Source organism: Xylocopa sonorina, chromosome 1, assembly GCF_050948175.1.
Source record: "Xylocopa sonorina isolate GNS202 chromosome 1, iyXylSono1_principal, whole genome shotgun sequence".
Taxonomy (NCBI): Eukaryota; Metazoa; Arthropoda; class Insecta; order Hymenoptera; family Apidae; genus Xylocopa; species Xylocopa sonorina.
In genome coordinates this window covers 17375894-17401495 of record NC_135193.1, presented here as the reverse complement: position 1 = coordinate 17401495, position 25602 = coordinate 17375894, and the positions used below count along the sequence as shown (strand labels likewise).

At 44.9% G+C, this 25602-nt stretch overlaps 2 protein-coding genes across 3 annotated transcripts; one reads left to right on the top strand and one right to left on the bottom strand.

Moving 5' to 3' along the window:
* Positions 1-280: 280 nt before the first annotated feature.
* On the bottom strand, positions 281-14360 carry LOC143426992 (uncharacterized). Its single transcript, XM_076900812.1, has 8 exons — positions 14354-14360; positions 11590-14010; positions 9332-9889; positions 6800-8221; positions 4330-4840; positions 3223-3305; positions 2261-2527; positions 281-771 (listed from the first exon to the last, which is right to left on the bottom strand). Exons 1-8 carry the CDS (start codon positions 14358-14360, stop codon positions 281-283), a joined length of 5760 nt encoding a protein of 1919 aa, XP_076756927.1.
* A 1759-nt stretch (positions 14361-16119) lies between these two features.
* LOC143432607 (uncharacterized) lies at positions 16120-23750 on the top strand. Of its 2 annotated transcripts, XM_076909357.1 has the most exons (9): positions 16121-16279; positions 19819-20046; positions 20303-20370; positions 20588-20717; positions 21058-21519; positions 21794-21985; positions 22056-22157; positions 22480-22695; positions 22909-23750. In XM_076909357.1, the coding sequence occupies exons 1-9, from the start codon at positions 16250-16252 to the stop codon at positions 23014-23016; spliced, it is 1536 nt and encodes a 511-aa protein (XP_076765472.1). In that variant the 5' UTR covers positions 16121-16249; the 3' UTR covers positions 23017-23750. The 2 variants fall into 2 exon arrangements, with proteins under 2 accessions (XP_076765473.1, XP_076765472.1); XM_076909358.1 differs by lacking the exon at positions 19819-20046 and having other exon boundaries at positions 16120-16279.
* Positions 23751-25602: the final 1852 nt, after the last annotated feature.

Sequence of the window (25602 nt, the reverse complement as noted above, 5' to 3'; positions counted from 1 at the left end):
GGTTTTCAGTTGGAAACAGAGTGCCTCCTCAGACTAAACCATTAACGAACTGGCAGCCAATCGTTTCGTTTAAGATCACCGCGAGTCAGATGGTTATAATACGAAATAAACGATACTTCACGTGATACAGATGCGAGTGTTTTATTATTGAATTCTTCACAGCGTGTACAATGGTTCTTTATTAGAACAACAATAAAGTGAGATGGATAAAATAATGCGTACAGTAGCTAGGTATAAGCCATGTTTCGAAAAGAAGATCACTTGCTCCTTCTTACTGAGACTATTCGCAGGAATAGTTCGACGGCAGGTCGCATACTTCCACGTATGGATTGAAAACGAGGCCATCTCCGCATTTTTTCAGCGTTCTCTTCCCATTGTGGCACTGGTAGTAGTAATTGCAGTTGGTTTCGTGCTTGATCGACACGTCGCCAGTTTTTGGGCAACCGTTGTCAGGCTCGTCATCCAACGCAAACGCCTCTGGTGCAGCACAGTTTGGCAAGTTGGGCACGTTCTCCGGCCAGTCGCAGACTTGGTCGACGGGGTTGAAGACCAGACGGTTCACGCCGTCGTACATCGGACAGTCCCATAAACACGCTTTTCCGTAGGTGCACTTGTAAAATCTGTGGCAGTTTTCCTCGTCAGCGAATTGAACCGCGGGCGAAGCGTTTGGTACCTTCGAGCACGATGCGTGATCTACGCATTTCGAGGCGCTTCTTGGGTGCACGATATTAGCCGCTGCCACGGCAACGGTAACGAGCAATATGAATAATCCTAAAATTGAGCAGCAAAGGAATGATTAAGTTCATCGAGCGTTGTTAACATAGTTATTAAGTTTACAGACGTTACTAAGCCACGCAGTATCACGCGCAATAGAATTCCACTTAGTGGAACGAAATTCTAACGGATGGTCTGTTAACTCTCGTCGAATTTTGGTTACCTACACCACTGACGATTGCCATCGTTTCAGCGTGTAATCGTACGAGGTGGAGAGAATTAATGAGCTCTATATCGTATATTACTTAGAGATCGTACAAGAATTCGGAATTACTTACCGTTCATTATGGTTGACACTGTGTACCCGCTGTGTTTCAAATCTGACACACGCGGTGCTATTTTGCCCCAGAAATACTGACATTATATCTACACTGACCGACTTTTATAGTTGATACAGCCTTATCGTTCGTACAATTTTATCACGATTAGTATTTACATATCATCAATCTTACGATTAGTTCTAGAAAATATTATTTGTTCAATAGCGGACAAGGAATCGAACGTGGAAACCATGGTTTCCCCTCTCGCGTATTCGTCCGCCATTTTTTGTTAATCCAGACCGCTTTGATATCGTCGCCTCGTACGTTCGTAGATACCTCTGCCACGAGCGAACCCTCGATGTCTCCAGCGGAATTTCACTGGTTTTCACGATCGATAAATAATTCGAAATATGCCGTTGCACCAGCAGCAATAAAAGGAAAGAGTGCAAAGAGTCCTCGCCGCCAGTACAGACGCGATCGCACCCGACAGTTCCTTTTTAACTCCAGCCCCATGCGAATTTCTTTCGCTTTTTAATCTACCATTCAATGTTCCCTCTTTCCCTCTACCGCCTCCCTCTCCTTCTCTCTCTCTCCTCGTCTCTCACTCTCTATCCGCTAGCTCGTCTTTTTCAAACTCGAACAAAGTTATATTTAGTAGCTATTTAAAAATTATTCTGCACAAGCGGTAAAAATACTAATCAAACAGAGATGATCGCGAGATAAATTTACGTAACATCTGGCCGTGATTCAAAGTAAATAACACTTCGTACGATGCAGCTTTCTTTCGTTTTATTGTTGATAAAAAAGGAAGAAAAAAGTCTTACACGGAACGCGCGACAGTTGCGTACTTATTAGGAAAGAACCTAATAAAGGAAAGATATATACATTATGGAAGTAATTGTACAATAGATATTGCATGAAATATTGAATGAGCTTAAAAACGTACATTCCCCTAAGAGTCATAACATGATCGATGCTTTGAGAGACACATCTTTCTTAAGCTAATAAACGATAAACAGCGTTGACGAAGCGGTGATCTTATTCCCTTTTAATGTCCTCAGGATCGACGGGACGAGTCGTCTTGCACGAGTAATTCCAGGATTGGTCGCAGCTTTCGATGATAGGATTGAAAACGAGATTCTCGTAACATTTCATAAGTGTTTTTCGTCCGTTCTGGCAATGGTAGTAGTAATTGCAATCCGTCTCGTGGGGTATGTCCTTGGTACCAGTCCGTGGACACCTCGGGTCCGGATGTGGCGGCGTTACAGGACGAATGCTCGTTGTTTCCGTACTAATGGACGAAGCTGTCGTTTCCGTACTGGTGGACAGAGTTGTCGATTCTGTAATGATGGACGGAGTTGTTGATCTTGTCGAAATGGGCGTTGTTGATTCTGTGGACGAAGACGACGATGATGATGGCGGTCCTGGTGGATCTTGATTTGAGCAATTTGGTAGATCCGGTGCTTCCCATGGCCAGTCGCAGACATTCCGTTCTGGGTTAAAAACCAATCGATTTTGGTCATCGTACTTTGGACATTCCATTAAACACGCCCGTCCATTGGTGCATACATAAAATTTGTGACAGTCATCGTAATAAGGGAGGTGAGTTGCGTAGACAGAATTCGTGTGTTTACAATCTGGATGTATTATACATTCTGAGTATTCTCGGATAAAGATTTCACAATACGCCGTTGCTATGATGCTGGTAACGAGTAACGGTAGTAAGTCTGAAATTTTTAGAGATTTTATCACTTTTTTTGAGACTTGTTAGAAATATATTTCAATTGAATTATCGACAGATTTCACTTACGCTTCATTATATATGTATATGGGTACGATTTATATCGATTATTTATTGTATCTTGCCAGCGATACACCTTATTATCACGCCTCAAGAATACTCACGGATTTTATTCACACCAGCTGACTTTTATAGAAGATATCGCAATTAACATAGTATGCGCCTTATCACGACTAATATTTACATTCTATGGAGCTTGTAATCAGTTTTGAAAATTTTATTTGTACAGTGTAGAAGCAGGTGGGAAAAATCGAAGGTTCAAGCGAGATTAGGTACGGTCCGTGACCTTTAATCGTCGATTCGTGCCACTTCGATTCAAGCACTCTGCGTCGCGACAATTTTCTATCGATGATTCTCATAATTCCCGCGTAACGATTATTCGTTTACCTGCAAATTGAATAGCATTAACGCAGTTCGAAACGAAATTATTTCCGAACGCTTCGTATCTAACAGTCATAAAAGTTATCGGCCTGGCAAATGTCAATTCAGTTGTTAACTCTACATCAACATCGATTCTCGAATGTTCCAAGTGCTCTTTATCATCTCTCTCGCACACGTATTCCAATATATTCGATTACTAATCACGATTTAGACCATAATGAAGTTATTAAATTCTTCTCTGAGCCTGTTGACCTTATCTTCTCGTCACACGAGATCGTTTCTTCATCGTGTGGTCGCACGAACACTTCCGTCATTGACGAACCTCATTTTTGTGCAAGTTGTGCCGGATGTCCATAAGAAATACAAAGGAAACGTAAAAATTTTCTTTCAGCTTCCTCTCCCCGTTTTTTTCTCCCTTCTTCTGTTCCCATTTTTCGAAACTTGCAATATTAAGCGACCTTTGCTAACCAACATCCATGTTTGTCTAGCCCTCTTACATCGAAACAATCAACAACGCTTAGGCTCTTACGATTAAGAATGGAGAATTTACATTTCCCCAGTTTTACGAAGTCTGTCGCTTTCCATTGATGAAATGTGATATAATGAATCGACTGAAAGTACTCGTTGCTTCTCGATTTTGTACTGGTTAGTGCACATCTGTTATGTCGAATAGACGAATGTTATATACGTTTATAATAATAAATTGTCTGGTTGTGTACAATTAAAGACATCGATTAAAAAGGAACGATTACGATGCGAATTTTGACGTTCTCGGGACACGGTCAGAAGTAATACTTCCCATACGATACAATTTCGTGCGTTTTATTCTCAACTGAAATCGTACAGCGTGTATGATACTTCCTTATCAAAAGGCAACTGCGAGTTACATAAAAATTAGGAATAGAACTTAAAACTATTCGTTTCCCTAAGAATCACGAGGTGGTTAATTTAAGAATCGTTTATTCTTTTCTTTTTTTTTTTTTTTAAGTGATACATAATAAAGGTGGACGATGACTTCCGACAGGAGATCACTCGGTTGCCTCCTAATCGGAGGAGTAACACTCATAGTTAGACGGGTAGTCGCACGATTCTATGAACGGATTGAAGACTAACCCTACTCCGCATTTTCTCAGCGTTGGACTTCCGTTGTGACACTCGTAGTAGTAATTGCAATTGTTTTCGTGGCTCATCCTTACGTCGCCCGTTTTGGGGCATTGCACGAACGGTTTCGCGTCCCGTTTGCGTCGCGTGATTATTCCATCGTCCTCGGTCGTGGTGGTGGTGGACGGGGTCGTCGTCGACGTCGTTTTCGAATCGCTGGACCCGCCATCGTTAGAGCAATTTGGCAGATCCGGTACGTTCCATGGCCAGTCGCAGACCTGCTCTTCCGGATTGAAGACCAATCGGTTTGTACCGTCGTACGTCGGACAATCCCATAGACACGCTTCTCCGTAGCTGCATTTGTAGAATTTGTGGCAATCTGGCTCGTACGGTAAATGAATCACTGGTGAACTATCGTTCGTTGGCCTCGTACAGTTTGCATTCCGTTCGCATTGTTTATTCTCCAGAGGCAGTATAATATTCGCGGTTATAGCGGTGGCGCTGATAAGTAGTAAAAGTAATCCTGAAATTTACAGAAAGAATGAAATTGATTAAAATTCATTGTACACTATTTCAAGACGCGTTCTTATTTTATCGAGGGGATTTTGTTGTTAGATATTTATTGGAAACATTAACTCACCGTTCATTGTGATTGGTACGTATCGATATACTTTTTATGGTTAATACCGCTTCGACTCAGGGACACTGACAGATTTTATTCGTGAGCCGACTTTTATACTCGATAAGGTAGTCATTAACATACTATTCATCTTATCATAGCTAATATTTACATTCTATTGAATTTACGATCAGTGTCAGAAATTTTATTTGTTCAATGTATATATAGGTATCGAAGAAAAATGAGAAAATACATGCCGCGCGATCTCTGATCATTGGTTCTTTACGAGACGATTTCCGATTTTTGGTTAAGGTTTCAGCAAATTAAATTCACACCTCTACCTACTTGTAATGTTATCGTTCCGTTTCCTCGTAAAGAATTGATTGCTTCTACCAGTAACTGTATGTTCCATATCACACGTCATGGTTGTTTTACGCTACCAGTTGTGTTTGAGTACCTCGAACTAATTGCGTACACTTTTACGTTTTACGTATACGTATCCGCGTTTCAATAAATTTTTCTATCGATTTGAAACGCAGCGAGAATCGTCTTCTCCTTCTAATTTTTTAAATTTTATTCTTCAATGTTTTATCGTCCTTCCTTTTCCTCTAATCGTCGAGCATACTTCTCGCCCTGCACTTGTTGCTTCACAGCACGACTTTACTTGATTATGAGTAGATGGTTCAGTTGACACTGATCGACGTCTTTTCGACGATCGTGTAAAACAATCGAAGAGAGTCTTCTTATTAAGACACGAGATATCGCGTCCAGTGTTTTGCAGTTAATATCAGTTCGGAAGATATCTCGTTTACAGATATGAAGCGGTTAATGAAATGTCATAATTGCGATTGTCTATACCATCGATAAACACATATACTTTACATAATATACGTGATTGGATGTATAGTAAAAAGGAGAAAGCTGCGATTTAAATGTTAGTTAATCATTTTATTGTTCAACCATGATTCGTGGGAGATCAAACTGCGTGCAGTTTCGTTGCATTTTATTCTGCCTTCATCTCAGGTGCATTCTTTCAAATTTGAACTGTCGTGTATGCGTCGTAGAAATTGTACGCTCGCACTCGTTCGTCTTTCTTGAGTCGAAGCGATTGATAGATCCGTTAACTACTGTAGCGATTAATGTATTCACGATTGTGATTGGAAAATCTGAATTAAACCGAACAGATGTTAATTAGCACTATAACGCCGTTCTACGATTGAAATTTGCTGTGTAAATTGTCCATAATTATTTATCGTAATCTAATACATTGGCGAAACGTGATAACACTCATCGATTGAAAGATTGTCTGCTGGTTTATGTGCAAATTTTCCTTTATATCTACATATGTTAGAAAAGATTTCAAGCACATCGTACGCGGAATAGATAAGTAGATAGTATAATATTTTTTTATGATAAATTAACACAAAGGTTTGAAGGTGTTTGTTAAAAAGGAATGATCGCGGGATGAGGTAATAATTGACGATCAGTAGTCATACACGTGATATGGTTTTTAATGTTTTATTGTTATTCAAAGTCCTTGTTAAGACAACCTTGAAATATATTATTCAAACTTATAAGATTTACATGAGTATATATGGAATTAATTTAAGAATATTTAATTGTCTACACGACAATATAGTAATGTCAGGGTGTTGCTGAAATGACAATTTCTTCCTTAATCTTAATTAAATAATTGGGTTTCAAGTACTGCTGAAGAATTTCTTCATTTCTTATGGCGGCATCAAAGTAGTTGCGATCTGTCTGACGGATCGCGCGGGTATTGCGAATTTTTTTACGTTTCCAGAAACTGTTATACCCTCAGTTATAGCTTTTGTATTAGTCGGTGAAATATTACTTAGTTACCAGTAGGAGACGATACTTGTTTCGTTTCAGTATGAGACGCTTCTGGTTTTGTTTCAGTATGAGATGCTATTGCTTCTATTTCAACATGAGATGCTTCTGGTTTCGTTTCAGTATGAGACGTTTCTGGTTTTGTTTCAGTAGGAGGTACTACTGGCTTTGTTTCAGCATGAGATGCTTCTGGTTTTGTTTCAGTATGAGACTCTTCTGGTTTTGTTTCAGCATGAGACTCTTCTGGTTTTGTTTCAGCATGAGACTCTTCTGGTTTCGTTTCAGTATGAGATGCTTCTGGTTTTGTTTCAGTAGGAGGTGCTACTGGTTTTGCTTCAGCATGAGACGCTTCTGGTTTTGTTTCAGCATGAGATGCTTCTGGTTTTGATTCAGCATGAGACGCTTCTGGCTTCGTTTCAGTATGAGACGCTTCTGGTTTTGTTTCAGTAGGAGGTGCTACTGGTTTCGTTTCAGCATGAGACTCTTCTGGTTTCGTTTCAGTATGAGACGCTTCTGGTTTTGTTTCAGTAGGAGGTGCTACTGGTTTTGCTTCAGCATGAGACGCTTCTGGTTTCGTTTCAGTATGAGGCGCTTCTGGTTTCGATTCAGCATGAGACTCTTCTGGTTTTGTTTCAGTAGGAGGTACTACTGGTTTTGTTTCAGCATGAGACGCTTCTGGTTTTGTTTTAGCATGAGATGCTTCTGGTTTTGATTCAGCATGAGACGCTTCTGGTTTCGTTTCAGTATGAGACGCTTCTGGTCTCGATTCAGCATGAGACTCTTCTGGTTTCGTTTCAGTATGAGACGCTTCTGGTTTCGATTCAGCATGAGACTCTTCTGGTTTCGTTTCAGTATGAGACGCTTCTGGTTTCGTTTCAGTATGAGAGGCTTCTGGTTTTGTTTCAGTAGGAAGTGCTACTGGTTTTGTTTCAGCATGAGATGCTTCTGGTTTTGTTTCAGCATGAGATGCTTCTGGTTTTGTTTCAGCATGAGATGCTTCTGGTTTTGTTTCAGTATAAGACTCTTCTGGTTTCGTTTCAATATGAGATGCTTCTGGTTTTGTTTCACTATGAGACGTTCCTGGTTTTGTTCCAGAAGCAGACGGTACTAGTGATATGGGTACCTCGATCTTCCCGTCATTATTAGAGCAATTCGGGCGGTCCGGTACGTTCCATGGCCAGTCGCAGACTTGCTCTTCCGGATTGAAGACCAATCGGTTTGTACCGTCGTACGTCGGACAATCCCATAAACACGCTTCTCCGTAGCTGCATTTGTAAAATTTGTGGCAATCATCGTAGTAAGGGATCTGAATGGCCACCGCCGTGCGATTTGGTCTTTGTGCACACAATACAGTAGGTATACAGTCTATGTTGTTTCTAGGCTGTATAACGTACGCCGTCGCTGCGGCCACAGTAACTAACAGTATGAACAAACCTGAAATTTATATAAGATAAATGTTAATGAAGTTCCATTTTTAAACGTTTTAAAATGTTTAAATATTTATTGATTTTGCGATCGAATGAAAAGAAAATATTGTGTTTACTGGTAATAGTAAGTTTGTTTCGCGCTTATAGATCTTTTTCAATCAGAAATTGTTCTAGAAGTTTCACTTACCGTTCATGATTGATATTTAATAAGATTGACAACGCGCATTCACTATATTTAAAAAGCGATTCACGATATTATCTCGTCTCGGGGATACTGATAGATTTTATTAATACGAGCAGACTTTTATAGTCGCTGAAATCATTAGCATACTGCTCATCTTATCATAGCTAATATTTACATTCTATTCAATTCGCGATCGGTTTGCAAAATTGTATTTATTCAGTATTACAGGAATTGAGGAAAACTGAGACGCTCAAGCGAGTACGACGAGCGTTCCCACGTAATTGTCGTCATTGAACGACGAAACTTCTTTTGAACTTTACAAATGACTACGTTTAACACCTTACAAATAACTACGTATCTTTTCATCAGAGTTTTAGTCTAGCCAAATATTAAAACACGATAAAGTCTATCTGCGAGCACTGCACACTTTAATCATGACCTAAAAAAGTGACGATGGAAGTGGATCAAATGCGGAACAAGTTCATGGTTCTTTTGGGTCATGCTTCAAGAATAAATAACATTTCACGCGACATAAAACCCTCACGTTTTATTGCCGATTACAATTTCACAACACATACAATAGTACTTTGTTAGTACAATCGGAAAATATATACATTAAAAAAGCACGATTATAAAAATTGCACGAAACGATCGCTCGAAGAACTCCTTTCGCTGGAACTCGTTTCACGGTTAATGTTTCGGGAAACATTCGTCCGTTAAACCGGTAAATAATAAAAATTGATAAATAGTTTAAACGAAAGTGTCTTTCGTTCATTCTGATGGTCTATATTGGAACTGGGCTGATAGGACGCGTCGTTGTACAATGATAATTCCAGCTGATATCGCAATCTTCGATGATAGGGTTGAAAACGTGGTTTTCTAAACATTTATGAAGTATTCCCACCCCATCTCGACACTCGTAGTAATAATTGCAGTCCGTCTCGTGAGCTACGTTTACTCGACCAGTTGGTGGACACGATGTGATTATAGGTGGCAGTGTAGGTGTAGGTGTTGGATACGGTGGATACGTTGGATACGTTGGTTTCGTTGGATACGTTGGATACGTTGGATAAGTTGGATACGTTGGATACGTTGGATACGTTGGTCTGGTTGGATACGTTGGATACGTTGGATACGTTGGTCTGGTTGGATACGTTGGATACGTTGGGTTCGTTGGATACGGTGGATACCCTTGTTCAGGACAGTTTGGTCGCAGTTCCACGGACCATGGCCAATCGCAGATTTCCAATCTAGGATTGTAGACCAACTGGAACGTCGCGTTCACTCTGGGACATTCCCACAGGCACGCCTCTCCAAAGTTGCATTTGTAGAACATGTGACAGTCTTCATCGTTAGGAAGGTGGATTACTTTATCCTCCGGATTTTGTTCCGGCGGACATCTGTTGGTCGCCATACATTTTTCTCCCATCTCTCTAGCCGATACAACGCTCGTCGTTCCCAGAACGGCGGCAATCAGTAAAAAATGTAAGCCTGAAATTTGTAAATGGACAACGTTATTGATATTCCCCGTAAACTAGTTTCAATTCCGATTTTATCCAATTTTTATGCCGCAAACTTTCATTCGTTTATAGTAATTCGATTCGAAAAAGAAGGTCTGGGTTTTTACGGTTTTACTCGTTACATTGTAGTATTTTGACACACGGCACTGATTTATGCGAGAAATGCGACGTAATTCTATGGGAAATATTGATTCGATACTTGGGATCGCTTACCGTTCATTACGAACAATAACGCAATGTCACTGGAAATTTAGAAAGTAGTACACGTTAAGATTTCTTCCAAGGGATACTGACAAACTTTTTTGACACGATTCGACTTTTATAGCCGATAAACTCTTATCATAAATATATTATTTATCTTATCACAACTAATACGAACGCATCTCATTGTATACTCGTTGATCAATTCCGAAAATTTCTACATGCTCCTCGATTTCTCCTTCTTCTTTTATTATTTTCGTGTACGTGACCCTATTCATGGAACCTAAAACCTAGTTTAGGATGCAAGAAAATCCATCGATTAAAGGTCTACTTTTCTACCTGTTGCTTTGATTCGTTATGCAACGTTACGGTTGTGTGTCATCGAGAAAAAATGGAACAAATCACGTATTATCTTTCCAATACTTAATCGTTCGCTGCAAACTACTTAGCGTTTATTACCTACCAATTGAGTCGATGAAATTTGCTTGCCGTTAAAGATAGCCAAACTCTGCGATATTATGGAATTACTATTACTTCTCGAGATAATAAACTAATACTTTTAAAACCGTCGATGAAAACATTTTGCCGCATTAGTGTTCGTTAAAATCGAATTATCGAATCTCTCGAAGATCTCGATGTTGCAAGTTTGGCTTCGTAAATCCGGTCGGAACGTCACCCAAAACAACATTGTGTAAATAAGATTGTCCCCATAGCAAGCTAGCCTAGATTTGTATCGATAAACGGACCAATTTCCCATCCCTCTACTCCCCTGAAATATTCTTTCGCGGCCAGAAAAGATTACCGCGATCACGATCCATTGCGTCAGACCTCTGGTTGACGCCTTTGTCGAAGCAATTTCACCCGATCGAGCCGATTGCCCTATCCGTGACCAACGAAAGAACGCGGTAATGACTAACATATGTATAGGTAAGCGTACGGCCATAAATATCACTCCTCGATAAGGCAGAGCCATTCCTCTAAACCGTGCTGATCAAGTTTCAACCGTCTTACTTAAACTTAACTTAAAGAATCATCGTACAAATACGTTTCTACATCTATCTCGAAGCCATCTAATCGCATTCCGGACAAAGGTTACCGTCAACTCTTCAATGCATCGAAAGAACATCCCTGAGAAAGTTTAGCATTCGATCGTACTGGTTGCAGGATTAAAAAGTAGTACAAATTGCTTTTAATAATAGTTAATCAAACGACGTTCCATATAATACAATTTCGAGTGTTTTATTTTTACTTTATTCTCGTGTGTATAAATAAAATACATTTGTCGTGGCATGTATAAATTAAGTGCGAGTTATTACACATTAAGGGGCGCTCGATAAACGTTAACGCGCGCGAATAATTAATAAATAACATAAGTAATCGTAGCGTACACGTGGTGAAAAGTCTGCCGAGGAACGCGAGTTTCTCTTTACGCCTGGCAGCGCAGCTCAACGGAATCCTCGACTCCTAGACCCTTGCCCTTCGAAGGCTTCTTGTAACAGTGAGCCGTGGACGTGACGCATCTGCCATATACGTAATCGAAGTTGTACCCATCCGGGCAACTTTCGACGTATTTCTTTCCCTTCTTGCATACGTAGTAAAGATGGCAGTTGCATTCGTGCGGTAGGTTCTCGTCCGCGTCAGGAAGACACGGGAACGGGTCGCAGCTCAGGTCCTTTATGTTCTCGGGCCAGTCGCACTTCCTCTTCTCCGGGTTGAAATACTGGTGCTTGCCGCACTCGCGTACCACTTGCAGCCTGCACTCGTTGCATTCGCAGTACTTGTCGCAATCGCTATGCTCGATGGCGGACGAAGCGTTCTGCCACGAACAGGTTTCCTTGCAGTCGACGATACCCTCGGGCTCCATCTTCGCGTAGCAGTGGGCGCTCGAGCACGTGACGCAACGTTGCTTCTCGTAGTCGAAGTTCTTCCCGTCCTCGCATCGCTCGCGGATTTTCACCCCGTTCCTGCACTCGTAGTACAGGTTGCAGTAACATTCGTTGGGGAGCAGCGTCCCCGACGACTGAGCGTTGCACGGGAACGGGTCGCATTTCAAGTCTTCCACGTTCTCTGGCCAATCGCAAATCTTCTTCTTTTCATTGTAGAATAGATGGTCCGTGCAAGTGACAACCTTGCCTGTTCCACCGTTGCACTGGCAGTACTTGTTGCACTCCTCGTGGGGTAACCTCTCCATGGAATCCTTTGGACACTTACCCTGGCACTCGTCGGTGGTGTTGGTGGGCGGCCAGCATTTTACTCTCTCCCGGAAGTCGCAGATCTTCCTCTCGTAGTCGAAGTACAGTCCCGATGGACAGTGTTGAACTACCTTCTTCCCGTCCGCGTCGCATTCGTAGTACTGGTCGCATTGGCACTCGTGATGGCTCTTCTCCCCTTCGGGACATTGGTTAGGCGCGCAGTTCACGTTCTCCGGATAATCGCAGATCTGATTCTTGCGGTCGTAGTAGAGACCGTTGGGGCATTTCTTCGACACCGCTATGGTGTTCTCGCATTGGTAGTACCAGGAACAATTTCTTTCGTCGGGACACCGGATGATACCGCAATCGTTCATGGGACAGGAACACACCGGATTCGGATTGGTGCTGGTTGACTCGATCGATTTGTCGATGCAATTCGTGTTGCTGGGTAAGTCGCACGATTCGATGATCTCGTTGAAGTAGTGGCCCTCGTGACACCATCGCAGGTGTTTCTGACCGTTTCTACATTGGTAATAATATCTGCAGAGCGACTCGTGAGGTATGCGTTCGGTACCGTACGTCGAGCATTCCGTGGCTGCTAACGGCGAAACTCCCAACATTTTTAGGCTGTCGGCGAAGGTGAACGCGGGGTTGAACTTGCTGTGCGGGCACACAGCATTTTGCGGGTGATCGCACTGCTCCATTATGTAATCGTATATCAGACCCTCTGGACATTCCTCGCGTGTCATTTTCCCCTCGTTGCAAGTGTAATAAATGTTGCAAGAGCACTCGTGAGGCAAACGCGCGGACCCCACCGGCGGACATTTGGCATGGGTCGTTCTTTTAATCGCCTCTGAGGGGTAACGCGCGTTCACCCGCGTCCTCGCTTCCGGAGAACACTCGACGCTCGGTGGCCAAGTGCACATCGATGTAATCGGATCGAAGGATAGTCCATCGTTGCACTCGAACTTCTGGCTGGCCCCGTCCCTGCACTCGTAATACGAACCGCAGTCGTTCTTATCAGCGACATACTTGACACCGGTCGAGGGACATTTCACGCCGGACGGACGCTTCTGATCGCCATGGCATTTCGCGTTCTGAGCCGCGACGCACTGTCTGCGCTCAACGTCGAAGTTCTTACCAGTCTCGCACCATCTCTCGACCGCCATCCCGTTCACGCATTCGTAATATTGGCTGCACTTGCATTCGTGGGGCAGAAATACAGTGTCGAACAAGTTGCGCGTGGGACAGTCGAGCAGGTAAGTGCCGCACGTCGCGTCTGCCTGCGGGACGCAGCTCATGCTCTTCGAGTCGAACAGCCGATCGGAGTCGCACTGTTTCAAAGACCTCGCGCCGTTCTCGCATACGTAATACATCGCGCAATTGTACGGATGCGGCTCCACGTAACCATCGCTCGAGCAGTCCGATGTCTGCGTCGTGCAGTTCGTCTGCCATGGGTAGACGCAAACTTGCAGCGTCGGGTCGAAATGCAACTTGTGCCCCGTCGCGTCCTTCGGACAGTCCATGACATGTTTCTGCCCGTTCGAGCACTTGTAGAACTTGGTGCAGTCGGTCTCGTGAGCGAGGTGCACGGTCTCGTCTGTAGGGTCCACCTTTGGACAGCTGGTCGGAATTGCCAGCGTATCCGGTGACGCGGCACACGCCACTGCCAAAATGGCAACGACTGGTAACAATAGTTCTGAAACGTAGAAAAAAGATCGATCGGTTCTCGCGTCTCGTTATTACTCGATGCGGTTCCTCGTTTCGATTCTCAGATTTAACGAACGCTCGTTTACTTCGACACGGCGACAGATTCGATTTTATCGGAAGGAAATGTTTATCGGGCAATAGGCAAGCAGGGACTTTATCGTTACGCGATTACAATGGGACCGCGTATCTACCCTGCGGTTCTAATTGCGTATCTAAATGAACGCGAGGCGAACGAAAATTGATCGTTATTGTCGTAAACGAAACGAAGTTTCGGGTATGATCGATAACCGATGCTAAGATAAAACGATCGGGGCGTCGTAACTATTACTCACCTCTCATTACGAGAAAAATAATTGTTACAATTTTTAGAAACAGTACACGTCGATCTCTCTGTTATCGCTTATTCAAAAGTAACTGACAAATTTAAGATACATGAACCGACTTTTATAGGGAAACGTCTTATCACAGATCCGCGATTTGGTTTATCGTATCTAGCTGTTTTCCCTAACAAGATACCTTCTAATAACTGAATTCGTTTTATACTTTGAACCTGCGATACGCGTATTTGATACGTGCCTACGACTTAATGCCAGTTACGTCGTACTTAACGTCGTACAATTGGAATTCTTCTTAGACGACGATTTACCGAATTTTAAGTAAGTCGATACAACCACGAAGACCGTGCGGCCACCCCAAAATGTATAAAGATATGCATCCTATCTGTTGAACAAATGAAATTATCGCATTAACGAAAATAGATAATGAATTTGCCGATAAAGAGATAATAGTTATATTTCTGAGGTTCTAAAGGATTTACGTAATCGGAAAATAACGTAACTGAATTCGATCGCTGTATACGTAACATTGATTAAAGCGCGGATAAAACCATTAAAAACCATTACTGGTCATTGTACCGATTTCGCACGACTTGTACCGTTAAGAATGAATCGCGATAGCAATATCGACGAACGCTTGGTCATGCCGATAGATTTCTTGGGTTTATCTATGCATCTCGTTAGAATCGCGTGCAGCAGGAGACGTATGATTCGGGGGTTCCAGAGGCTTCGTACTATTTTAGCGTCACTCTGAATGATACAGATTCGGTGCAGGATATCATTTTGTGGTATATTACTAATTTAATGAAACTTGTCGCAATACTTCGTACTAGAAGTAGATTAAAATAATATTCTTTTATTTCTGCCCCAGGCGTCACGAGGAGGGAAGATATAGAACTTTGAGGGATTAAGGATTAATTTGAAGAATTTCTTCGATCAATCAACATTACTCTAAAACTGTATGATTAAGAAGAGAGAGAAGACAGGAAAGGAATAAAAAAGACACGTGTAATGACGCGACAAGTATATTATATTATTAATTTCGTGTCATTGTATCGGGAGAACTTGGTCGCCGAGGAGGTATTCTTGTTTAGCTACTTGCTGGAAAATGACGTCACTTCCGGAATTTCGCGATATTCCAAGAATATTTGAACTTTATTTCTGAGTTCAAATTTATCACGATCAGGACTATTTTTTACGAGTTTTTTCTCGTTCAAGGATTGCAATTGGTCATTCTAGGATGTTGTATGATTCGACGAATGATTGAACAATCGATTCACATCGATCGGACGTTTGCGTTCAAAATCCTTACGAGGTAACATTCTTCGAATGATTAGAATTTCGTAGTACGATTCGAAAAGAACCGCCGCTACTGTCCGACCATGCCGAGGCTAGTCTACTGACGGCTACGAAAGCACGTTTCTTCGCACCGTCTAAGGCTAGGAAGGTAGTTGCCGTTATCGGCAGTCGATAAAAGCGAGACGCATAGGATAACCGTTGGAAAGGGAGGGTGGTGTCGCGGGCAGAAGGTAGCTGAAAAATGCAACACCAGGATCTCTAGCATCGTTGCATCGGTGATGCACGTCTTCGTCACGCTCCCTCAAAAATAACGATCCAATGAGGAGCGTGTAAACAATGGCTGGACGGGACGGGATTGGCCGCGTTGTCGCCAAGTCGGGTCAGCGGAGCGAATCGCGCGCCGCGTGGTCGGATCCAACGGAAAATGCATCGGTCGTCCTTTACCCCCACCAGCGACGGCGGCACGGCTCATATTCAGTAGACTCGGCCATTTCTCTCGTGAAGCGTAGCAATTCGCTCGGCGGCGATATTTCTTTTTTCGTAAAACCGTGCGGGTATTCCCGTAAGCTTTGCAAAATAACGCGACGCAAAAGGATGATACACTCCGGGCGCACCAGGCTCGAGGTAAGTCAACGCATCGTCTGACAGTAAACGGGCCGAGTGTAAAACGCGCGTCAAAGTCACCACACGGGGGGGTCGTGCGTGTGTCCAATGTTGTCATTGCCGAGGCGAACAGCTGATCCGCTCCCCTGGCCTCCGTAATGCCTGGCAACGTTTTCTCGTGCGGTTCTCAGCCCTGTGCCGTCACGACGACCGACTAAACCCGATCGTGAACACGTTTCGACGTTCTGTCGTCCGCGAACGAGTTAAAGGCTTCTTACTTTTTGATCGCTACCATTTCGCGTATATATCTACCTTTCTCGCTCTCCTTTCTGTCTGCGTCTCTATCGTTGCTCTCTCTCTCCCTCTCTCTCTCTCTCTCTCTCTCTCTCTCTCTCTCTCTCCGTCTTCTCTCTTTCTCTCTCCTCGTTTACTATCTCTGTTTCACTGATCGACCAACCAACGACTAGCCAACTCCATCCTTTGTTCTTCTTTCTTTCTTTCTTTCTTTCTTTCTTTCTTTCTATACCTTGGTTCGTACGCTTTCAGTTTCTCCGTCTTCCGTAGGACCGTCGTCATCTTCGTAAACGTGATTGTGTCGCAGCGACAACGGTACTATTCGAGGATCGTGTTGTTCGTGCATTTCGTGCGTTTGCTTTTTACCTTTGTTCCGTCGTCGTCGTTGTCGTCGTCGTCGTCGTCGTCGCCCTCGTCTTCGTGGTCGTCAATCGCGCAAAGTCCGGCGTCAGTTTCACAGTGTACCGTCCCGTCCCAGTTGATGTGTGGGTTACTTCGATCCATCTTCGATGGGTGCATCGTATACAAACTCGAGGAATACCGTCGTTGTCAACGAGGTCCATGTCTCTCTCTCTCTCTCTTTCATTCTATCTTTCTCGCTCTGACTTGATTTATCTGTCCATACCTGTCTCTCTTTCTCTCTCTCCCTCTCTTACTCTATTTTTCTTTCCTTTGTCTTACTTCACCTGTCCCTCTCTCACTCTCTCTCTCTCTCTCTCTCCGATGCACACACACTTTTTCTTTCCCTTTTGCTCGCGTCGTGCCTCTCTTTCTCATTCGAGGATCGTTACGTGCTATTAGAATGTCAATGAGCGTTTTGTTGTCCTCGCCGGTCGAACAGTCCGGGCTGTCGGCCACGAAAAATCGACTCTTTCATTTCGAACTTGTTTCCCTCCGCTTTGTCGCCGTTTCGCGTCTTTGTCTCTCCCGGCCTTCCTCTCCCTTTCCGCTCGAGCCGAGCATCCTCCTCCTCCGGCCCCTCGCCGCGCTACGTCTCACTTGTGCGGGTGCTTTTACGCGGACGGATCCTTGTTGCGACGCGGAACGTCGGAAACGTCTTTAGTCGTTTCCTACGACCACCGCGCGCGATCACGTCCGATCGTTGCGAGAGCACGTTGCACCGGTGCAGCAGATTTGGAGGGAAAACTGGCCGACCGTGATGCGACTCGTACGTAAACAGAAGCGGCACGCGTTCAGCGTCGAAGACACGTCGTGCACCTTCTCTCTCTCTGCTCTTCTCCCTTTAATCTCATAGAGAATCGCGAAAATCGTTCGTAAATTCTCTGGTAGATTAAAGTACCATAAGCGACTTGCGTCTTAAAAAAAGCCTCAAATATTTCATGAAACATAGATTCGCTACCATCACCCGTCCAGGATCTAGTCAGAAATCGTCGATCTGAAACTTTCAAAGCTGAATTGAAACGCGAGTCGAACGCAACGCGCCAGCAAAGAGAGAACTGTGTAATCCCTCTATTGCAAACGCATTGACCCAGTGTTCCCCTGAAAATCCAGATCCCACGCTGCTCGCTTCTTCGCCGATAAACAATCAGATGTTAGTCGCGGCGCGAGCGTCGGGTCTCGTTTGACCGCGTGCGCGCGCGATTCAACGTCGCGTTCCGATCGCGTTGCGTGAGAGAGATCGTCGAAACGGACGGAGCGGTGTCGTCCGCCAACCCGTGCGCGTTTCCTGCTCGAGTCTCTCCCGAAAATGGGACGAGATGGGACGGTCCAGGGGGCTGAGCCGTTTATCGTTTCCTTCGTTCGCGATAAACGCGCGCGTCCCCTTTCGATCGGCCGCGGTGCCGTGCACGCGACCAGCTAGCCCCGATGATCGATACGCGGCTCGTAATTTCGCTTACGCAACCTGTCGCTTGACGAACAAACGAACACGTACACGCGTGATTTATCGAGCAGCTGTATTTGCGAACGATTAAACGAGAACGACGGGGATCGATCGCACCTTTTACGCGGGCAGATCGCGAGGCTGTTTGTTGTCTACGAGCGTTGAGACGCACGTGGGAGGCGCGACGGTGGTAGGGAACGAATCGTGTGGAAAAACTGGATCGTTAAAAGGTAGAATCGCGAGCGAAGTCTTCCAGGCTGGGATGCCGGGACAAGTTCAACGATCTACATCGCAAGGTCAATCAAGGTCACATGCAGGTGCGACGACGCGTGGATAGGTGATCGAACCTTAAGGAAGCCTCGTTATCGCGTCGCGTCGCCTCGATGCAGCCTCGTAAAAAAGAAAAAAAAAACTCTCCCGTCGCTCCTACCATCGTTATTCCCAACGAGTCGAAATTTCAGATTACCTCGCCCTCGTTATCGTCCTCTACCAGACACGTTCGTTATTTTACAAAATCGTTCATCGCTATCGCGTGACGGTCGCTCGTTTCTTCGCTCACTCCATTTCCTTTTTGTTTTCTTCGCGAGCACCGGAAGCACGCCGGCCTCGAGCGCGAAAATTTTCACCGCGAAACGGGTCGTCGCAACCGAGGCGAGAGAACCTGGACACCAATTTCGCTGGGGGGAAACTGTTGCACTCGCCTCCGAGATCCGTGGATTTCGCCTCCCCCCCCCCCCCCCCCCCCAACCCCCCTACTCGAATCTCGATATCGCTGTTGGAAAGCATTAAACGAAACCGTAAGCAAGTCCGGAAGAGCCGGGTCCCTCTTGATACGAACCAATTGAACCGATCGTAATGGCAGCGCATCCTCGTTAAAAAGAATTCGAAGCTACAAAACGGTATTTATAGAGGGGGATCGATGGACGGATCGTGTATTGATCCCGCGGCCCGCTTCGTTTCCCCCGGATACCGGTTCAGATGCCGGCTCGGAGACATTATTTTAAATCCATTCCACCACACCGGTACAATTAACCGTTTATGAATTATGTCGGGGGAGAATCGATCGACGGACGGTTCAATGCACCCCGATGCTACGCGCCGATCTAGATTTTCCGTCTACTCGGACAAAGTGGACGTTAATCTCGCGCGTCACTCGGCGGTTAGAAAATCGGGAAGGAGAGAGCAAATTCGTGTTTGCTTTCGATTCGGCGGTCGAATATCAGACGTCGATCGTCCGCGCTAAAGAGTCGACTTAGAATTTAACGAGAAAGTTAAGTAAGAACAGGGAGGAAGATGAAGAAGAGGACAGAAAAGAAAATCGTCTGACTTTTCGATCGAAGCACGGTAGATTCGCGTGAACCAGATCGAGGAGGCGTCGAAGCTCTCTCTGTTTTGACCGATGGTGATCACCGTTGTTTTTTAGAAAAAAGTAAGTCGCGTGGGCGTTGGAGGAGTGGGCCAGGTCGGGCAAGGGGTGCAGGCGGTCGAGGAATCCGGTGCAAGCGGTCAATGGTGGAGACAACAGCACCCATCGTATCATCATCATCATCACCAACATCACCACCATTATCATCATCAGGCCGGTTATTACACATCGCAATTGCACACTCACAACAACCCTGTCACGGCCATGAAGCAGTCTTACATGCAGGTTGGTTAACAACGGGTACCGTCAAGCATGCCACTTTGCTCTCTCGCTTCGCGTTATCATCGGCTAAACGCGCGGTCGTATCCTTCCTACGTCTAACTTTGGTCCGTTTGGTCTTACGATGTAACAATAAGCGAACCGGACCGCTTTACCTGATGCGCCGCGCGTATTTATGTTACCAGCTGACTAAACGGGACCAATTCTTGCCCCACCCCCCGGCGGACTCATTCGAATCTGTTCCTTTTTTTTCTGGTTACAGCTAACATGGGTGTTTCATGACGACGAGGCGCAGATTAATAAGAAACTGCCGAAAGAGTTGCTGCTTAGGTATCGTAATACCGTACACACATACACACACTTTCCTTTATTGGTTTCTCGTTGTTCTTCCTTTTTTTCTATCTTTTTTATTTGTTATCTTTTTTTTTTTTCTCACCACTGTTCTCTCTTTTTGATTTTGGTGGTGTTTCCTTCCTGTCCCGCGCTTTGTTTTTACGGTAGCGGAAAATCGGGAAAGGGTGTAACATAACTGGCGTATAATTGATAGAATTCTCTCGTATCTGGACGTGGTATCGCTATGCCGGTGCGCGCAAGTAAGCAAAGCCTGGAACGTGTTGGCGCTCGACGGATCCAACTGGCAGAGGATCGATCTCTTCGATTTCCAACGAGACGTGGAGGTAAATCGAACCATCGAACCGTCGTTGCTTACCACTTGGCAAACTTTCTCTCTCTCTCTTTCTCTCCCTCTCTCTCTTTTTCTTCTTCCTCTTTTAACTCCCAAATACAACGGATCGAGAAAAAACTTGAACGACGCTATTGAAACGCTCTTAATTTTGCTCGACAGCTCTCTCGAGTATTTAATAACAGTTCGCCAGAGAGAATCGAATCCTCCGTGGTCCGAGAGAGCTAGAGCTTCTTTCAGGCGGTAAGCAACGGGTGTCGATCGCGGTAATAAAAAAAAGAAAAACGGGGGAAAGAAAAGCAGGGAAGGTTAACGCGAATATGTTCGAAACGCAGGGATCGGTGATAGAAAATATATCGAATCGATGCGGAGGTTTCCTGAGAAAGCTGTCTCTTAGGGGATGCCAGAGCATACAGGACGACTCGATGATCATGCTGGCCGCCTCGTGCCCCAATATCGAGGAGCTGAACCTCAGCCAATGCAAAAAGATCACGGACGCGACGTGCGCTGCGCTCAGCACCCGTTGCCCGAAACTCCAGCGATTGAACCTGGACTCGTGTCCGGAGATAACGGACATTTCCCTGAAGAATCTCTCCCACGGCTGCCGTCTCCTCACTCACATCAACCTCTCCTGGTGCGAGTTACTTACCGACAATGGAGTCGAGGCGTTGGCGAATGGTTGCAGCCAGCTGCGTAGCTTCCTATGCAAAGGCTGCCGTCAAATGACCGACAAGGCAGTCAAGTGTCTCGCCAAGAGCTGCCACAATTTGGAGGCGATCAATCTACACGAATGCAGGGTACTCGCCAGTCCGATTAACTATTATCAACTCTGATAACCCTGATTTCGCGCTCGTACGACTCGTCCAGATGGAAAAAAAGAGCGAAAGTGTGTGCTTCCGAAGGGTAAAACGAAAAATACGGACGAACGTACGGGTGGGGACGGGACTCTCGATGGGTTCAGCGTCGCAGCGGGAAATAACTTTCCCTTTTGTATACTGGCCGCGACGCTGAGCCGATTGAAACGTTAATCTCCGTCCTAGAGCGTGCTTTATGAAAACAGATTGATTGCAGAACATAACGGACGACGCGGTCAAAGAGCTGAGCGAACAGTGTCCACGGCTGCACTACGTTTGCCTGTCGAACTGTCCCAATCTGACGGACGCGTCCCTCGTCATGCTGGCGCAACACTGCCCGCTCCTTAGCGTGCTCGAATGCGTCGCTTGCACTCATTTCACCGACGCGGGCTTTCAGGCCTTGGCGAAAGTGAGTCGATCGTCGATCGATAGATGATCACCGGTATCTGGTCAACAGAGAGTTTCTTTTCGCTTTGCAGAATTGCAGACTACTAGAAAAGATGGACCTGGAAGAGTGCCTTTTAATAACAGACGCCACCCTCATTCACCTAGCGATGGGCTGTCCCAGATTGGAGAAGTTGGTAAGCGGACGTACATCTCGCCAGACAGTCTTTGTTAAACCGGTTGCGTCGCCCGTGTTAATCCGACGCAACCGTTTCGTTTAATGACACGTGTTTATTTGTTAAGGTCTGTTTTGCAATATTCTCACTGAAACAGTATGTTCGTAAGGTTATCGCTAGAGCTTCCAATATTCCTCGCGGGGTTCTAACGCAGTAATAATAATTGAAAGCGGTCTACAGTCAAAGGTTAAACAGTTTGCAGAGATCGTACAGATTTAGGATCGTTAACACCAGTACCGAGTGATTTATTTACATCTGAAATCGATGATTTCTTTCCACGCAGAGTTTATCCCATTGCGAACTGATTACCGACGAAGGTATCCGGCAGTTGGCACTCTCGCCGTGCGCGGCGGAACATCTGGCGGTGCTGGAATTGGACAACTGCCCTCTCATCACGGATGCCAGCCTGGATCATCTGCTTCAGGCCTGCCACAATCTCGCGCGAATCGAGCTTTACGACTGCCAACTGATCACCAGAGCTGGCATACGTAGACTCAGAGTACCGTATCCTCAATTCTTGCAAAAACCTCGCTATTCTCTTCGTCGACGCGTTGCTTGCGTACAAATCCTCACACCTGATCGTAATAGGCCCCATCTGAAAGAAATAACAATTTTATCATTATAATACTATGACTCAGTAGTGGTATTATAATTTTAATGGACATTTCAGCCGAGCCCCTTGGTAACCAAAAATGCAATCGTGCTGTTTCAGACGCATTTGCCAAACATCAAAGTCCACGCGTATTTCGCGCCCGTCACACCGCCGCCAAGCGCAGGAGCGTCCCGGCAACGATACTGCCGATGCTGCGTAATTCTGTGATTCCGCATTAAAGTGGCACTGATGCAAATCGTCCGATGTACCACGCAACCAGTGGACTTTTAATCTCGTTGATCGCCGGCACACGGCGGTTATGGGACCTTCTCTCGTCCTGGTTGGCCAGGTCGCGGGGATACACGTGTCTGGTCGTCTGTCGTCAAATAGTGAGAAACGAGCCTCGTCGTGAATGAAATCGCGAATCCTTCGACAGATGTACATGTTTAACAATTCGACTCGCAAACACAGACAACGAGTACAAAAGGAGCAGTACGTCACCCTCACCTAGATACAAACACGTACACACAGACACACGTACACACACACACATATACACACATACAACACACAAAGCCACCAGCTGCTAATTGCAAATAATTACCAATGTGTCGCTGCTATTCTATCGCTCGCTAGGAAACTGTTTCTATCACCGCTATTCGACACTGTCACGGTGTACAAATTACGAATATCGTTCCTATCATCGGAACCCTATTGACTTTCGATAATACGTACATCGCTACTAATCACCGTCGTTTCATCGCGCGAGTGTAACTATGTATAATCGCCGCGGCGAGGGGAAGAAATTCACGGAATTTCGTTGGCGATCGCTTCATTTCCAATCACGCCCGTTAACGAATTTATTCGGGACAACAATTACGACTAAAGATGACGATGACTACGCGCACGATAGAACGTGCATTCTTGTTTCTTTGTTCTTTTTTTCTTTTCCGTTTCTCTTATTTTCGTTTCTCCCGCATCAAAGTGACACGCTCCGGTTCCCACACGGGCCAACACGATCGTGCACGTAGTATCGATCGCGAGCCCGAAATTCTCGCGGTTCGATGTTCCACGTGAAACAAAACGATAAGCATATATACATACGTATATGTATCATACATATTATATATACATATATATATATTTTTTTAGTACGACGCGTTCTCTTTTCTGCTAAAACGTGAAACGTCAAAAGGAAAAGAAATCGCGATTCGTTCCGAGCGATAACAAGGCACACAACAATTACGCGTCCAAACGATAACACTTCTCTTCAGATAAGCAAAGTGGATGACGAACAAAAAAAAAAGAAAAAAAGAAAAAGGAAGGGGAAAAAGTCGTCGCATCGAACGTGTTTCAACTTACGTATAAACGCCGTGCTATTATTCTAGACACTCAATTTCTATCGACGATCCGTGTATGTTTCGCGTGTGTGTGCGTGTGTATGCGTGTATCTATGTATGTACGTATGCGTGTTTGTGCGCGCGCGCGTGAGTTTCTGTAGCAGTTTCTCAAACGAACACTGCCTATTATAGCGTTATTAATAAACAAAAAAAAAGGAGGAGAAAACAAATTAAACGAAGAAAACTCGACGAAGAAGAAAACGATAAAAAAAGGAAATTAAAAAGGAGAAAACAAAAAGAGAAGAGAACGACAGAGAGAAACGAGCGTCGCAGCGACGATCGCTGAATTTCGTTTCTTCGAATCTCGTCGTTCGTTTCGACTAAATATACGAGAATGTACGTGTATCCGTGTTTTTTTTTCGACGAGAAGTCGCAGAAGCGTGTTTTCTTCCTATCTCGTCCGAAATGCGAAGTTCACGATCTCACACGCGCGACTGTTAAACAGCGACGCCTATTCTTTTGAACGAGACGCGCGCGCACGTCGCTGGGCAAAGCACACTTAAAAACCGAGGATGGAAATGAGGAACGCGAAGATGTTCGCAATCAAGAGCGCGGTTGTTCGCTTCTCACCTTCCGAATAGCGAGCCGAAGAGGAACCATCAAACCGGCGCTAAGCGACGAAAGGAAAGGAAGAGAGATGTAAAGAGGATACTCCTGTTTAATTGCTGGTGGCGTTTGACGATGGCACGTTTACGATGCATTTTACGAGGATTCACGTACGGGCGGACAGAAAACGGGTTCTGACCGCGAATCACGCGCTTATCGAGTCCCAAACGTACCATGTTCCACCTCTCGACGGCCCACAGCTATGTATATTATATATATTTTTTTCCTTCTTCTTTTTTCGTCTCCTTTTGTTTCATTTTGTTCCGTTTTGCTTCTTTTTTTTTCATTTTTTAACTCGTCATGGACTAGGAGAGCACAGACTGACAAAACGAATCAAAGCGTTGATACGTTTGTAAACCGATTCACTTGGGCCCAGTGTACGACTCGCTGGCTAATCGTTACTTTTTAAGCCTAGGTTTACGGAACGGTGGCTGTACGAGTACCGTGGATGCAAGTCGTATCCGGGTGTGTCCGGTACGCGCGCTTGCAATTCGACGACCACGCGTTGTGGACGAGACACCACGAGGGAAGTCGTTCGTCCCTTGTCCCTCGAGTCGCGTGTACGTACCATGTACGAACGAAAGAGTAGAGAAAGAAACCAAAAAAGAAAGAGAAGAGGAAGAAACTGTACGTCTCGGACAGGAATACGCGTCGCCATTTTATTCCTGTTTGATCGAGAAGAAAAAAAAGAACAGAGCCGAAGATTAGAATTTGGAGCAATGTATGTCGTTCGGGAGCCAGAATTTCAGGATGACAAGGCGTATTAAACGGTAATCAGCTCGTATCGCGTGTACAAGGAAAGAGGAAC

Bases quoted from the DNA above. Each gene is read 5' to 3' on its own strand.
- LOC143426992 (XM_076900812.1), bottom strand. The intron at 8,222-9,331 runs GCAATTATTACT...TATAAATTTCAG, and splicing joins CGTAGCTCACGAGACGGACT to GTTTGTTCATACTGTTAGTT. The intron at 772-2,260 runs GTACCAAGGACA...GCTCAATTTTAG, and splicing joins CCCGAGGTGTCCACGGACTG to GATTATTCATATTGCTCGTT.
- LOC143432607 (XM_076909357.1), top strand. From the start codon at position 16,250: ATGATACACTCCGGGCGCACCAGGCTCGAG. The intron at 16,280-19,818 runs GTAAGTCAACGC...GTTGTTTTTTAG, and splicing joins CCGGGCGCACCAGGCTCGAG to AAAAAAGTAAGTCGCGTGGG. The intron at 20,371-20,587 runs GTATCGTAATAC...TATAATTGATAG, and splicing joins CCGAAAGAGTTGCTGCTTAG to AATTCTCTCGTATCTGGACG.